Source organism: Syngnathus acus, chromosome 17, assembly GCF_901709675.1.
Source record: "Syngnathus acus chromosome 17, fSynAcu1.2, whole genome shotgun sequence".
In the NCBI taxonomy this organism is placed as follows: domain Eukaryota; kingdom Metazoa; phylum Chordata; class Actinopteri; order Syngnathiformes; family Syngnathidae; genus Syngnathus; species Syngnathus acus.
This window is the reverse complement of record NC_051102.1, coordinates 10,895,321-10,909,349: the sequence shown is the minus strand read 5'-3', so window position 1 is coordinate 10,909,349 and position 14,029 is coordinate 10,895,321. Positions and strand designations below refer to the sequence as shown.

Below are 14,029 nucleotides of genomic sequence, written 5' to 3'. Positions count from 1 at the left end.
AATCTGTTATTTGAAAAACAAAACAGTATCTGTTTTTTGACCAGAAGAGTTTTTGTCATTATTTTTTTTAAATACAAATATTTGAAAAAACGTTTCAAACCAGGGTTAGATGTTGACAGTTTGGTGCTTCAGCCTGGATACGGCTGTAAAGCTTGCAATAATTCCAAAAGGGTCCGAGTCAGAGGTTCTTTTTTATTATAACTGAAATGAAACTCGGGAGAAGCTTTGTTATTTCAAAGCAAAATCAGTCTGCACATTTTTTACACAAATATACAAAGGTAAGACTTGTTTTTGTGTGTTGTTGTTTTTTTTTTTACACATAAATATTACATCCTCAATTCTGTGCAACAGTGTGAAATTTTTTTTTTTTTTGCATAGAAAAGATGACAAAATAGTGCATTTTAGTTCATACGGATACAAACTAAATAATCTCTTAACTGCTTTTAGATTTGAGAAAAAAAAACAAAAGACAACATGACTGCTGGTGAACGAGTGAAACTGCATCAAACTGACTTTGAATCCAACAGAAGCGTCGAGGAAAACGAAGAAAAGCAAGAATGCAGTAAATGCACATGAAGTTGGAGGGACCCGAAGCAGCAATTTGTCCACTTTTACCGTAGAGATCCGTTTTGGTGTGAAAACGGGATCTTTCAGTGGGCGAGGAGTGGGGGGTCTAATGGAGGGAAACAATCAAAGTCATCCCGTAATATTAATAATAAATATAAACAATATGAGCAAGAACACATTTTGAATGCGACTAGGGTCACAAATGCTTTAGAGCAGCTCTGAACACGCTCTCTTCACATTCTCTTCAGTCCTGAGGTGGCATGGCCTGCATGTGTTGGTCCTCCACCATGCTGGAGCAGTCCATGGCCTCGCCAGGGGGGACGTTCGGAGACCAGCTCTCACCAAACACGTCGTCCTCGTCCTCGTCATCGTCCGCCTTGGGCCCACAATAGGGTGGGATCTCCACCACCGTGTATTTCCTGGCCCACCCACTCAGCGTAGGCTTATGTCGAACCTCGTGGCCCGTCGGGGCCGACTCGGACCAGCAGGCTGCCGCTGTGAGAAAGCAGGCGTCGTTTCATGATTAAGAATTGAGATGAAAATTTACACTTCGTGCTTCAAATCACTCACACGTCATAGCGGAGGCCAGCGGGTGTGCGTTGCAGGGCAGGTTGTTGTTGTTGTTATTGAGAGCCGAGGTGGTTCCGGCCACGGCGTGATGGTACGAGAAATCAGAGCGAGACAACTGGGGGGACACGGGCAAGGAGTGACACTGTCGTCCCGGCAACTGCCGCCAGTAGAAGGACGTGAAGGCGGTCGCGGCGTGCGGCGGGGGCCGGCTGGCAAAGGCGCTGCCCGGTGGCGAGCGCAAGTCAAAGACCAGCGAGAACACAGACTTGCTGGGCACGTCGTAGAACTTGATGTTGCCGCCGCACAGGTCCTCGCGTGCTGTGAACGGGTTGACCTTGGGGGGCTTGACGGCCCGCCGAGAAGCCGGCGGCTCGTCGTGCGGGTCCGGCACGTTCGCCTTCCTCGCCGCCTTGCATGAAAAAATGTCCGACTGGCTGCGACTCAGCCAGATGTTGCGGCGGGGCCGTGGCGATTTGGGTGGGATTTTGTCATCGGGGAAAATCAGCGGGTTGAGTCGCTTCAGGGCCTGAAGCTTGTCCCCTTTGATTGGACACACGGAAAGTTGAACACGTCATAGTCAAACAATAGCCCAGAGATCACAAAAGATGCAGATTTGTTACGAGCATGGACAGGGGTGGTCGAGTCTTGTTCACTAACCTTTGGAAATCTTGTCGCACTCTCCAGATAGTGGGGGGCACTGGTGTGCTTCGTTGAGGCGCGCCAATGACTCGTCCAGGTATCCCATAATGTCTGGGAAAGAGGGCCGTAGCGTGGGGTCCATCTGGAAGAAATTTGCCAGTAAATCCCTGAAATGATCTCCTTTCGTCTTTTCGTGACTTTTACAAATCTATAAAGACAAGCAGGTGGGTGGCTTATCCAGCTTTTGTTGGAAGACCCCAGGAGATTGGGGGTCTTCAGATTAGAGACGTAATCCGATTGCCCTTTGTGTCTTTTTGGGAAGACAGCGTGGAGATGGACTTACATTGCAGCAGTTGAACGCCAGCTGAAGGAAGTCGGGCGGACAGTCGCCAACCATGTGCTGGAAGGTGTGATAGTCCAGGCCGAAGTTCTGCTCAATTACACAAAGAAAGTGTGTGAAATTGTGCCAATTCATGTTCATTAGTCGACACGCAGTCATTTCTATCGCATAAAACAATAAATCAACATTTTGGATGAAAAATATTTTAGCGGTGCATCATGGAGTTCTTGTTCCATTGACTTTTCTGGACATCCTGTTGATAAATCTGCCGAATGTTTGGTTTAGTAAAACTGTGGAACTCTACAGGAGGCGGCACTGAGAGAGTTTTACATGTACCTCTGTGCGTGGGAGAAAATCGGGGTCAGCCTGGACCCTGGCGATGATTTCACACAGGATAATGCCGTAGGAGAAAACATCAGCCTGGGAAAATAACGCTCAAGTAACGCTCGCCATACATCTTTGGCTGAAAATCCTTTCAGCAAACCTTCTCGTTGTAAGGTTCATCTCTCAGAACCTCAGGAGCCATCCAGAACGGAGAACCCACCACTGAGAGCTTGGCTCCTTCCGTGCTGCACAAAAAACACAATGACGAATAAAGATGTGCCCAAAAGGATCGATCTTTTCATTCAACATTTTACAATCAAACAGAAAGGTTTCAAACATTCTGGTCATACATAAGTGCTTCTTCTTGGGACTACCGAGGCTCTTACTAGTTCACAATCAAGTAGGGATTAATTAGTGAATAAAGGGGATTTCAGCTGCTTCGGGCTTAATGTCCTCCCAAAACTGCAGTAGTAAGGATGTGCTTTAATGGCCGACTGAGAGCCGACTGGAATATTTAGACTCGCTCATAAGGTGATTTGAAGAAAGAAGAGCACGTACAGATTGGCGGGGATCTTCTCGGCCAATCCGAAGTCCCCGACCACCGCCGTGTAGCCGCCGCCGTCATCGCATTTGATCAAGCAGTTCTGGCAAGAGACCACAACAGAATCCTCATTATTATTGTTGTTTATCTTCCAATATGGTCACGTTTAGACGACAGCGGAGCCTCCAAATAGCTGACTTGGCCACATGCAACATTCACTTTGTAAGGAAAATGATTTAGGCTTGACTTTCTCATTTGCCGTGGCAAAACTGATGATCACTTCCAGGACCAAAATGTCACTGGTACAGACAATTGTCAAGTCAGCAGAGGGCAGTATTGAGTCACTCACAGACCACAACCATAGTCCCGCTTGCGTTCCATGACTGAAGCGCCCACCCTACCGTTCCAGCACACCTACCTTGGAGGTGAGGTCTCGGTGGAAGATGCCTTTGGCGTGCAGGTAGGCCAGACCCCCGGCGAGGTCGCTGGCTAGTTTCATTCTGGCGTGCCAGGTTAGGTGCTTGTTGCTGTCTAAAAGCTGCTCGAGGTTGCCACCGTTGATGTACTGTAGACACAAACCATAACAATGTGGCAGGCATATGAACGCAGAAGCTGATATTATTTTGGCAAGCAAAAGTATCACCATTTTACGTTATTATGTCAATGATTTGCTCATGCAAGTGACATATAATGTACATTTTAAGAATGCTCTAAAGATGAGAACAAAAATATACAAAATTGAAAATACACAAATATTTGGGGACAAATGAGGGAAAGGTGTATGACACGCTAATATCAAATGCTTAGGACTGTCTGGCCAACAGCGAGGTTCTGGGTCACGAGCCAGCTCTCCCGCAGGCCCGCCGGGGTCGCAGCTACTGCTTGACAGGAAGTGGACTTATCTCTTGGCTCTTTGGCTCTTTCATCCCTGAGAACTTTGCTGACCCTGCCATAAAGACACACTAATCCCGCCCGACGTAAAGGCGTCACGGAACGCGAGTGGTTAACACGGATCAAGGCTCAGATTTAGGCCAAGAGGTCGATGTTGTTAAATAACGGAGTAAGAAATGGCATTCAACTGGGATGACATCAGTGCAATCTGATTGGACGCTTGTGGTGCTGCCACTACTATCAATCGTTTTGTTGTACCTTAAACATTTCTGCATTTTTGTCCGCACGTGATACAAAGGACTATTGTTTACTCGCTGCTTTGAAAGATTATGATTGCTGAAAAGAGCATGACTGTATTTTTAGGCCTAAACAAAAATTCCTGTAAACAACGTGAACATTTTTCAAGCCAATAAAAAGTCTTGGGGAATGAAGGCACTTCCAGAAAGGACAGATAGAGGGAAAATACTGCTTTTGTGCCTCTGAGGTACTTGACTTGATTCTCCATTTGAGGGAACCTGGCACCACCCCCCTGCCCTCAGGGGGGTGACTGAGGGTCAGATGACAAAACAGCAAAACAGCATGAGGCCGCCACCCGAGTCGGGCCACACACACACACTATTTCATGACCTGTCTATTTCTGCTGCAAATGTTTTACCTGCCAGGGAAGTGAACAACCTTTTGAAGAATGTGTTCTCTTACCTCCGTCAAGGCGTGAAGCTGGCCCTCGTGCACACACACGCCCTTGAACCTGCAGCGGCACAGCAAAAAAAAAAAAAAAGCACAGTGATTAGCATGTAGTCATAAAATAAGCCATCATTTCCTGATGATTTCACATGAACCTTTAGGAAAGGCTGGGATCCTTTAAAGTAGGACTTAGAAACAATTGAGCTTCTCGAGTCCCACTTCTTAACTGTCAAACAAAAATAGGTTAACCAATACATGGGTACATACTAAAAGAAGACTGAAGTACTAATAACAAAGAGCATACAAGCATGAAAAGTCAAGAAAGAAATTCCGGAGATTCCGGCAGCAGACAAGACCAGACAAGACAGATGTGTGTCTCCTCTTGCACACCTTTCTTCTGCATCTGGCCTATCAAGGTGAGCGCCACTGTGTCCTCACAAACATGCTAACTCGGGGAGTGACCTATTTTTTTGACTTGAGATCCAATGCAACGCCCAAAGAGTGCTCTTTCTTTGACTTTTTCCCAATCAAAACATTTGAGCATTTTGTGGCATGTATCTTGACTTCATATCTTTTTTTATGAAGATATACTCTTTTATTTGTCCCACATGGGGGAAGACATCCATATATCCAAATTCCATAAATTTGATGAACTTCTATTTTCATTTGAGATCCAAAATCAAACAGCCATTCTTTTCAAATGTTGAATTTTCAGACCCGATTCACGCAGCCTGCTTTTCACACAGACGGCTGGATTGATTTTTTGAGTGTATTTGTTTTGTGTGAGTGATCAGTTTGTGAATGGACACAATCACAGAGGCTTCCCCACTGGCAAAAGAAAGTTCAGCTTGTGTGTTGTAAAACAATGAGCCCCTTCACTGTCCGCTGACAAGACACAGAAATAACACACCCGGCCGGCCGGCCGGCCGGCTGCAGGAGGCATAAACAACAAGGATGGCATTGTATAACAAACATATAAACACATGCATGCTCCCGCCCATACATTACAGAATGCAAAAAAACACCACCACACAAAAGTTACTACTACCTTGTAACATACTTTGACTTCTAAACAACTTGTGCAAATGAACTATAGTCATAAATATCACCTATTTTCTAGTACTGGTTGTATTCATGAACATATAATTGCATATAGTTTGACATTTTTTTATGAGTTGAAAAAAGGCTGATTTATTTTTGGGGGACAGTTCACCTGACCTGAGTATGTTGGGGTGTGAAAGGCGGTTCATCAGCTGCACTTCTCTCAGCATGTTGGCTCTGTTGCTGCTCAGCTTATTCATCTTCAGCGCCATCACTTGATCTGACGCTCGATGGCAAACCTGTGAAGCCGCGGATTAAAGGTGGATTCGCCATTGGTTAGCCATTGATTAGCCGCAGACTAGCCATTGATGAATCACTGCTGGGAAAACATTGCATGCATTTCCCATGGAGCAAAGTCAGCCTTGGGATTGTGGAAAAACACACGGATCAATTCGCCTTGATTGGGCATCATCGGTGGTGTATCACTTTCCATCCGTCAGCCAGTTGGGTAATGGTCACATAACCCAGCGAGGCTCGCCTTGTACTGTACACACGCTGATAAGCACATCACACCATCTCGGCATGACGCAACAGCCATAAATGTCGGCTGACGGGGACAAAGCATCGGCTGTTAATTCAAGGCGAGTACTTACTGACTGACAAAACATTTCTCTCTATTGTCCATTAACAACTCCCGCCAAGTTGCCAAACATCACTCAAATAGTTTGGGATATAGCAATTGTTCCTGACCATTGCCATGATGATAATAATCAGCATTTACCTTTTCATTCAAGTCAAAATGCTATCTATATATAGTCCATGATACAATTTTAGCTGAAATTTTGAATGCTAGCATGCTCGATTGGGGGCTTGGCTTGACAGGACAGCAGGAGGAACAGATGGCCACTCGACAGAAGAAGACCCCCCCCCCCCCCCCCCGCCCCCCATGTTCATCTTCCGACCCCTCCAACCCCGCCCCTATTCCATCCCCCATCTTCTTCCCTGTTTTACAGCTTCACCACGGATCCACCCCCGAGCCAAACTGAGTACTGTATCCTTGCCCTGTCCTGATGTACGTATTTTCGGCTAAGTAAACTTCATCTTCTCCAGATGGAAAGTGAAATGAGAAAGAAATTGCATCGGCCATCTAGGGCGATATCAAAAGTTCCTTTGGTATCCTCATCAGAGAGCATACAATGACTCCTACGAACTAATCATTCTGGACACGGGTTTTTCAAACTTTTTTTTTTTTTTTATGGTAGACATGCCAGCCTAATTTCATGTTCCTCATGCTCGCGTGACTGATGGGGAGGAAGGGAGAGCATTAGCAAAGCTTCCGTGATGTCTCATAAGTGATTGGCGTTGACCTCAAAACATCAACTGTGGACGGAGGAGACCACCAGGCACAAATGACCGTGAGCTTCAATAGATAATCGTACGCTTTAAAGATTCAGCGTAGTAGAGTCCCACCCACCTTGTAAACGTCAGAGAAGAAGCCGGAGCCGATCCACTCGCAGGTGAAGTCGTCTAAGCGCGTAAGGCAGGAAAAGGCACTGATAAGGGCCCTGTAGGACGAAGGGCACACCCTGCCCACCTGGAAGACATTTGACAACTGAGAATGTTTTTTTTTTTTTTTTTTTTTTAAATAGAAAAGATTTCATACATTTATAAAAAAAAAAAGATCAAACTATTCTAAGCATGTTTTGTAGGTATGCTGCTCGGCTGACCTGCGATGATGGTCCCGTGCCCATCTCACACCCCGCTAGCCCCGCGACACCGTCTCTGTCCTCGGCGAGGCGTTCGGGTCGCGTGGGGAACGCGGCGATAGAGTTGCGTTTATTCCGGTCCATGACGATAACGATGGCGACACCTGTTGGGGTAATGGGAGTCTTCCTCCGTGTTGTACCCACATGACAAGAGCACCAAATTGTTGTGGAGTTGCCGAGGAGGGCTCAGCGGCGGCCGCTCACAGCTTGGGGGGTCCACCTCGGTGGGGGGGCTCTCACATGTCGGGTGATGAGCCAGTGGAGACCTGGAGGGAAGAAAATATCAATCAATCAGATTTGATAACTATATCATCTGGAACAATGTGACCATCAAAATAATAAATCATAATATTCCTTTGAAAAAGAGATGTGATTAGCAACGTGATTAAATTCGAAGACTATAAATTAATACTGTAACCATCTTTATAAAAAAAAAAAGAAATTATTCCATTGGTATAATTTCTCATGGATCTGATTTTATCCAAGAATAACATCCAATTGGAGGAGACCTGTAAATCAGATTTATTTTCCAGAAGCATCAAGCGGACTCGTGGAGCGGCTCTCACGAGCACTGCTAAAGAAAGCTCAGAAGAACAACGGCCGTAACAGTAAGCGATTGTTCGGAGATTAGTCATGAAAATGGCTCTCGGGTGACGTGAATCTTTTAACGACGTGAGAGGAACTTTGCAGGGGCGAAAGGTCATGTTTATCTCGGATCATAAATACTTGCCACTTTTTCATCTTTTTGCTCTGCCCTGGAAAGAATGTTATTACAGGTTTTCATCTTTTTACTTTAACGACAATCAAAATACCCGACTAGCATTTCAGTCAAACACTTTCTGGAGACATCACTCACTCCAATCGTGCCCTAAGTTCACCCCAATGCTAAGCTGAACCCTCCATCGATCAGTTTAGATCCCCACACTAACTCTCGACACTTCAGAGATGTCACTCAAACCGCCAACACCCAACTATTACTCCCTCGACGCAAACTCTTTGGAGACTCAACTGCTAACCCTAAAGAGCACCACCTCGCAATTCCAACTCTCCAGAGACATCTTCTTTAGCCCAAGCCATCAACGGTTCTAAGCAAGCCCCAAATGCAACTCTCCACACACATCCACTTGACCCCAACTCGGCCTAACCTGCAACAACCCACCCGCAAAGTATCTCCTAGCCCGCAACCCTAAATCTCCGAGACACCCTCCAGATACATCTTCATCCTAACCACTAACAACTCCTAGCCAGAACTTTTGGGAGACATCATCATGAGCAGCCCCACTATGAGCACGGCTCTGCCTTCAACAGCTACCAAAAGTCTGATCTCATGCTTATCGTTCAATGACGTCGTTTAAATCATTGAAAAGTACTGGGAGTTCTTTCCAGCGCACGGGAACACTCTTTATTGTGGATTTTAATAGTGTAAGGCACTCGAGTTACGTTCAAAATAACACACATCAAAGTGAAGAAATGACGCCTTAATCAAAGCCAAGCCAAGTTGTGGTGTCATAAGATCACAACCTAAAAACGGCGTCTCTTGTGTTCTATTAACATGTCATCACAGCCGCAGTCCTTAAAAGGATCTTCATCCTTTTCTTCCCTCCTTGCTCTCGTTTTCTGTCCGCTTCAAACGGCGAGACAAACTCAAGCCGTGCCAAGGAAAACGCGAGTGGCCCGCCGCCGGGCCAGGCCTCAAGCTCGCCGGGCTCTCTAATTTGACCGGCGAGAATAGACGAGCGCGCTTGTTTTGAACGCAGCCGCCGCTGAGAATAGATGGCAATTACCATTCAAATTTGGAACCAGCACCGCACACTAATGTACCACGTCGGACTGCTTTTGGGGGAAGGGGCTTCTCGGGGCGTCATGTTGCCCACTTCCTTACTCTCATCCCGACGACACCGATCCAAAAAATGTTGGCCTTATCATTTGTGTGAATGGGCTCACGTTTATTTGCACAAGAAACGACGGACGTCTATATTTGCTCCCTATAACTACACCCTTTGTACATATGTGGAGACCACTCAGTGAAAGACCACAGGAAGGGGGAAAAAAAAAAAAAAAGGGAGTGGGATTTTCTTTTTCTGCAGTGTAAAATGGGGCCTGCTGTTAGCATAAAGCAGATGGGTGTCCTATGGGAGCGGCCTGGATGGGTTAACACCACCCAGATGTGGCCCACTGGATTACACACTAACAGAGGCTGTCAGCCATAAATTACACACAAGTGATGTTTACGATGACTGCTGGTGGGGGCGTCTGGGGGCTTACCCCAGAGGTCAAACTTGGAGCTTTAATAACATTTTTACACTTGCAGGGGCATTACAATACATTCTAGCTAGCGGTGGCAGGCTATGAACTTGGCTAACACTGAGGTACACAAGATCAGTGTTGCATTGTGCATTATCTTCTTATTTGAAGTAAGAAATAATGTTAGAAATGTCTTTATTTACGATGCATTGCCACCGCAGCATCTTATTTGTGCGAGTGAGCGTGTCTGGACCTGCGGTCGCGTTCGCTTCTCGGCAGAGATTTTGTTTTGACATTTTTCAGCCCAAATGTTGTCATTCTGTTTTAGCATTTTGCAGTTGACAGACTAGACTCCAGAGACACTAAATCAATTGTGTGTATTTATCAACTTAGTCTGCTTTGATGCTGCTACAAAAAATGCACAAAGCACAAGTGCAAAGGACAGAAATGTAGGTTTACTGGCACCCCCTGCGCCAATCTTGAGGATTTCCACGCTGCAAGAACTATGAAAATGACAAGCCAGTCTTCCAGCTCTTTCATTTTGTAGTGAGTGTACAACGACCATTCACAAGCAAGCATGATGGTACAGAGACAAAAGAAATCCACAAAACAGAGAATGTTGCCATCATCTATCTCGCAGTGCAAGTCGACAATGGTTCAACATCGATTCTTAACACCTTTTAACTTCAGCTCGACAAGGTCAAGTCAAGTCAAGTAAGGTAAACAATGTTAATTCACTGTCATTAGTTAGAACATAACGTGTTTGCAGTGGCTCTAGCCTGCTGTCTCATATTAGTATGAATACAGTTTGTTCAGACTAATTTGTGTTAAATTGCACAAGAGGAAGAGCCTGCACCAAATAAATCCTTTCGACACATATCTCTTCTGTTTTCACTCTTCCTGAACTTTGTAGTGGAGTATTATGAAAGATAGAAGAAGAATTTTTTTTTCCTTTTGCACTTGCACTATGTACATTTCAGTATGCACGAACTACATCAACACTCACAACTAGATTTCTTTTCTTGTTTTTACACAGGCTGCGAGCACCTCTGTGTTACAATCATTAATGAGTAGGTTCTTGAGGAAAACATTTGGAACCTGGCTGGACCCAAAGGGTTTAACAAGCTCTGGTCTAAACGTCCGAGCGCGACGTTTGCAAGATACCTGAGCAAGGTGACATTCAAGCGAGCGAACGAAGAGCAGCAGCTCCCGCTTATCCGATGACCATCTGGCTCCGAAGTGCAGCGATACGCGGCATGGCTGTCATTCCGCAGCGACATTAATGAGCAACCTCCGCGGGGGTTAGAAGACTTATTGTCGAGAAGCCGCAGACGGCTCAGGCTGCCGAAAGGGACTCAGTGGCAGCAATCTTATTAACTCGAGGCCCTTACTAAACGTCTTTGGTCTACCCGACGCGACACAAATGTGTAAGAAAGTTGTCGTTGTGTGACGCCAGACAGGAAATAAAAGTTTCAGCTTACATATACACTACAATGTACGTACCTTTTTCGACTTGCCGAGAGGGGTTCATGCTGTTTAATTCCGTAGAGGCAAAAATGGGGAACGGGGGCGTTTTCTTTTTTAAAGTCAAAACGCCAACATAATTGGGAACTGGGGGCTCGGCTCGGCTCGGCTAGCTCGTTTGTCAACAAAACTGCATGCTAGCAAAAACGTTGGCTAGCTAGCTCACCACTGAAGTACAACGTCCCTCCCACCCGTCCTCCTCACGTTTGGCGAAGATGGCGCTGCATAAACTCTCTCCCTAAAATGTTTTTCTTCCCACCAGCTGAGGCACGTTTGCTGTTTTTCTCCGCCCGCGGCGATAATTCAGCGCGATGCTTGCCGTTTGACAGTTCGTTCAATCGTCGCTGGTGTCTTCCCCCTTTCTCTCGCTTTCGTAGCACAACGGACCCCGCCTACCTTTGAGTGACAGGCCCGTCGGCCAATCGTCGGGCTTTACTCTCACTCATGTACAACTGACAAAAATATGTATACTTGTTCATTTTCATTGAAAATACATATATATTATATATTGCAGCAACAAAAAACAGATCTATTGGTTAGGAATAAAAAATATATCATCAAAACAATTTCAGTTGGTGTTAGAGTGGAATTACACCCCCATCTAGTGGACAAACCGAGAGGTCACATTTACACGCCTTTAAAATGTGAGTAACGTTGGCATTGGACGGCGGTGTTATTAGTAATAATCGGTAACATATATATGCAACTATTTTAATATAGTGGAATAATTGCTTCAATTTAGCCTCATAGCATCTTGGTTTATAATGAGGGAATTTATTTTGTCTTCTTGCAGTCGTCGTAGATTTACATCACGTGACGACGAGTACTTCCTGTTTCTCTTGCATTACACTACTGTTTTCGCTTCGTCAGAAAGATTACCGGTATCCTAAACACAAGAACAACAATCACTTCAAATAGCAAACTAATTGTAAGAGCTGTACGTTTTCAAATCTTTTACCTTCCGCCATGTCGACGCAACCGGCACACGGCGCAGCTTTCCAGAATAAGTTAGCCTCCATCATGGAGGCGCTCGCCCAGGCGGCCGTGTTGGAGATCGCACAGCTGTGGGAGGATGCTTTCGCCCTGGTCCACGCTGAACTCCGCCGCAGGGAGCGGGAAGTGGAAGCCCTGGAGAGGAAGCTGCTGGAGAACCAGCGGCGGGATACGTGTGTGTCGCCCGCGGCTCTTGGCTCCTCCGGCGTGGAGCAACAGCAGCACCACCAGCCGCCGCCGCCGCCCACCACCACCACAGCCACCAACGATGGTAGGTGAACGAACAGCTGTTGTTTTATTTGTCTTTTTAAGACGCGTTTATAAATGCACCTATACTTGTGTATATTCTTACAATTATGCTTTCACGAATATAGCGGCTCACTATTTTGTTTATCTCAGGTTCAACTACCGACATCATCGGGACATGCGAGCAGAGCAGCGCAGACAAGGGAGACCCTTCAGCCAATGACGGAGCAGCAGCATTACTCCTTCAGGAGAACCCAAGTGAGCAGACCTGCGACGACACAGCTGACGAGGACTTACCCGTCAAGCGAGAGGGCGACGAGGATGACGTCATGATTGTGGAGCAGGTGACAGACTCAGAGTGCCCCGACCCCGCTGACGGACCCTCGGGTCATGGTCCGGCCGTCAACAGTGAGGATCAGGAGAGCCGCATGTGGTCGTCTGTTTCTGTGGGCGACAGCGACACCGCAGAGGAGGCGGACTACTTCTTGGCTAATTCTCACAATGTGGATTCGGATATTTTGCTGATCGAGAATGCCTTGGACATACTGGATAACTCTAACAGGTTGGTGGCAGGCGCTAGACATGCCTCATCGAGTCACTCGGCGCCTTTTCGGCAAAATCATCCTCTCGGCCAATCCGACGAGAGGCGGGGTGCTTTCCTCCCAGGGAAATGTCATCCCGACAACGGCATCTTCATGTTCGACGACCCCAGGCTAGGCAAAGAAGTGGCGGGACGGCGCGTCAAAGAGAAGTGGTTCATCTGCCCGTTCTGCGGCAAGAGCTTTGACCGAGCCAGCCACTTGGAGATCCACCAGCGCATTCATACGGGCGAGAAGCCTTACATGTGCAACATGTGCGGCAAGTCCTTCTCCCAAAGGAGTAACCTGCGCACGCACCAACGCATACACAAGGAAGCCTTAGCCCCGCAGTGAATGAATGGAGAAAGACAAAAAAACTCAACCTTCTTCCATCCAACCACACAAAATGACAAAACGTGTCGAGCGTAACAAATGGCCAACATTTCTAGTACGAGTGCCCCGATTCATCATCATCATCATCGGTTTAAAGTCCGCTTTCCAGGCGCCGCTGGGTTGGACGGGATTCTCAATATGGCTTTCTTCCACCGAGGACGGTCCATGGCCATCTCGTGGTTGAGAGTCCTATACTGAGAACATTTTTGGAGCAAAACCTTTTTACAGCCGGATGCCCTTCCTGACACCAACCCAAGGGGAAATTGATTTTCTGTAGGGGTTGACTCCCTTAGCCCATTCCTCTCCCGAGGAGCCCACTGGGCACCGGTACTATTTAACCCATAGTTGGAGTTACCGATTGAAGTGTCTTTTCACAAATATTGTTTGCTTCCTGAGATCCAAGCAAAACACTGTGTAAACATCATCCGGTCCGGTCCGGCCTACTTATCACATATTACCCTTATTTTGGCTGTAAATTAGCCCTCACTTTGGCTTCCGAGACAGTAAATTGTGCTAGCGATGAAGAAAGTGTGGCTTTTACGAAAGCTGGTGTCCATCCCGACAACCGCGCAAACACAGCTAATAATAACTAAACAGAAAGACAGCTCTTTGGAACGTAACGAGACGTGCATATACTAAAGTGTGGGGGTGTCTAAATTGCTTCATAAAAGCATTTTTTAATCATGCA

The 14,029-nt window shown here is 46.4% G+C and overlaps 2 protein-coding genes across 7 annotated transcripts; one reads left to right on the top strand and one right to left on the bottom strand.

Annotated features, from left to right (window-relative positions):
* Positions 1-172: 172 nt before the first annotated feature.
* Positions 173-12,213, bottom strand: tesk2 (testis associated actin remodelling kinase 2). 5 transcript variants are annotated; one of them, XM_037277261.1, is made up of 14 exons: positions 12,090-12,213; positions 7,568-7,629; positions 7,325-7,467; positions 7,072-7,191; positions 5,775-5,896; positions 4,572-4,620; positions 3,400-3,546; positions 2,999-3,084; positions 2,601-2,685; positions 2,453-2,536; positions 2,120-2,206; positions 1,795-1,918; positions 1,138-1,677; positions 173-1,062 (listed from the first exon to the last, which is right to left on the bottom strand). In XM_037277261.1, the coding sequence occupies exons 3-14, from the start codon at positions 7,445-7,447 to the stop codon at positions 812-814; spliced, it is 1,818 nt and encodes a 605-aa protein (XP_037133156.1). In that variant the 5' UTR covers positions 7,448-7,467; positions 7,568-7,629; positions 12,090-12,213; the 3' UTR covers positions 173-811. The 5 variants fall into 5 exon arrangements, with proteins under 5 accessions (XP_037133156.1, XP_037133155.1, XP_037133153.1 ...); XM_037277260.1 differs by lacking the exon at positions 12,090-12,213 and adding an exon at positions 11,111-11,518; XM_037277258.1 differs by lacking the exon at positions 12,090-12,213 and adding an exon at positions 10,772-11,018 and having other exon boundaries at positions 1,138-1,682; positions 1,800-1,918.
* Positions 11,931-14,027, top strand: LOC119137705 (zinc finger protein 835). Of its 2 annotated transcripts, none has more exons than XM_037277267.1 (3): positions 11,931-12,395; positions 12,524-13,411; positions 13,699-14,027. In XM_037277267.1, exons 1-2 carry the CDS (start codon positions 12,098-12,100, stop codon positions 13,300-13,302), a joined length of 1,077 nt encoding a protein of 358 aa, XP_037133162.1. In that variant the 5' UTR covers positions 11,931-12,097; the 3' UTR covers positions 13,303-13,411; positions 13,699-14,027. The 2 variants fall into 2 exon arrangements, with proteins under 2 accessions (XP_037133162.1, XP_037133163.1); XM_037277268.1 differs by having other exon boundaries at positions 11,932-12,395; positions 12,530-13,411.
* Positions 14,028-14,029: the final 2 nt, after the last annotated feature.

What these genes read in the sequence shown, in the direction of transcription:
- tesk2 (XM_037277258.1), bottom strand. Translation starts at nt 10,887, where the DNA reads ATGTCGCTGCGGAATGACAGCCATGCCGCGTATCGCTGCACTTCGGAG. An exon ending in AGCTTCACGCCTTGACGGAG is followed by an intron (nt 3,547 to 4,571) that starts GTAAGAGAACAC and finishes TTGTGTCTACAG; the next exon opens with TACATCAACGGTGGCAACCT. An exon ending in ATGAACCTTACAACGAGAAG is followed by an intron (nt 2,537 to 2,600) that starts GTTTGCTGAAAG and finishes TTATTTTCCCAG; the next exon opens with GCTGATGTTTTCTCCTACGG.
- LOC119137705 (XM_037277267.1), top strand. Translation starts at nt 12,098, where the DNA reads ATGTCGACGCAACCGGCACACGGCGCAGCTTTCCAGAATAAGTTAGCC. An exon ending in CACCACAGCCACCAACGATG is followed by an intron (nt 12,396 to 12,523) that starts GTAGGTGAACGA and finishes TGTTTATCTCAG; the next exon opens with GTTCAACTACCGACATCATC.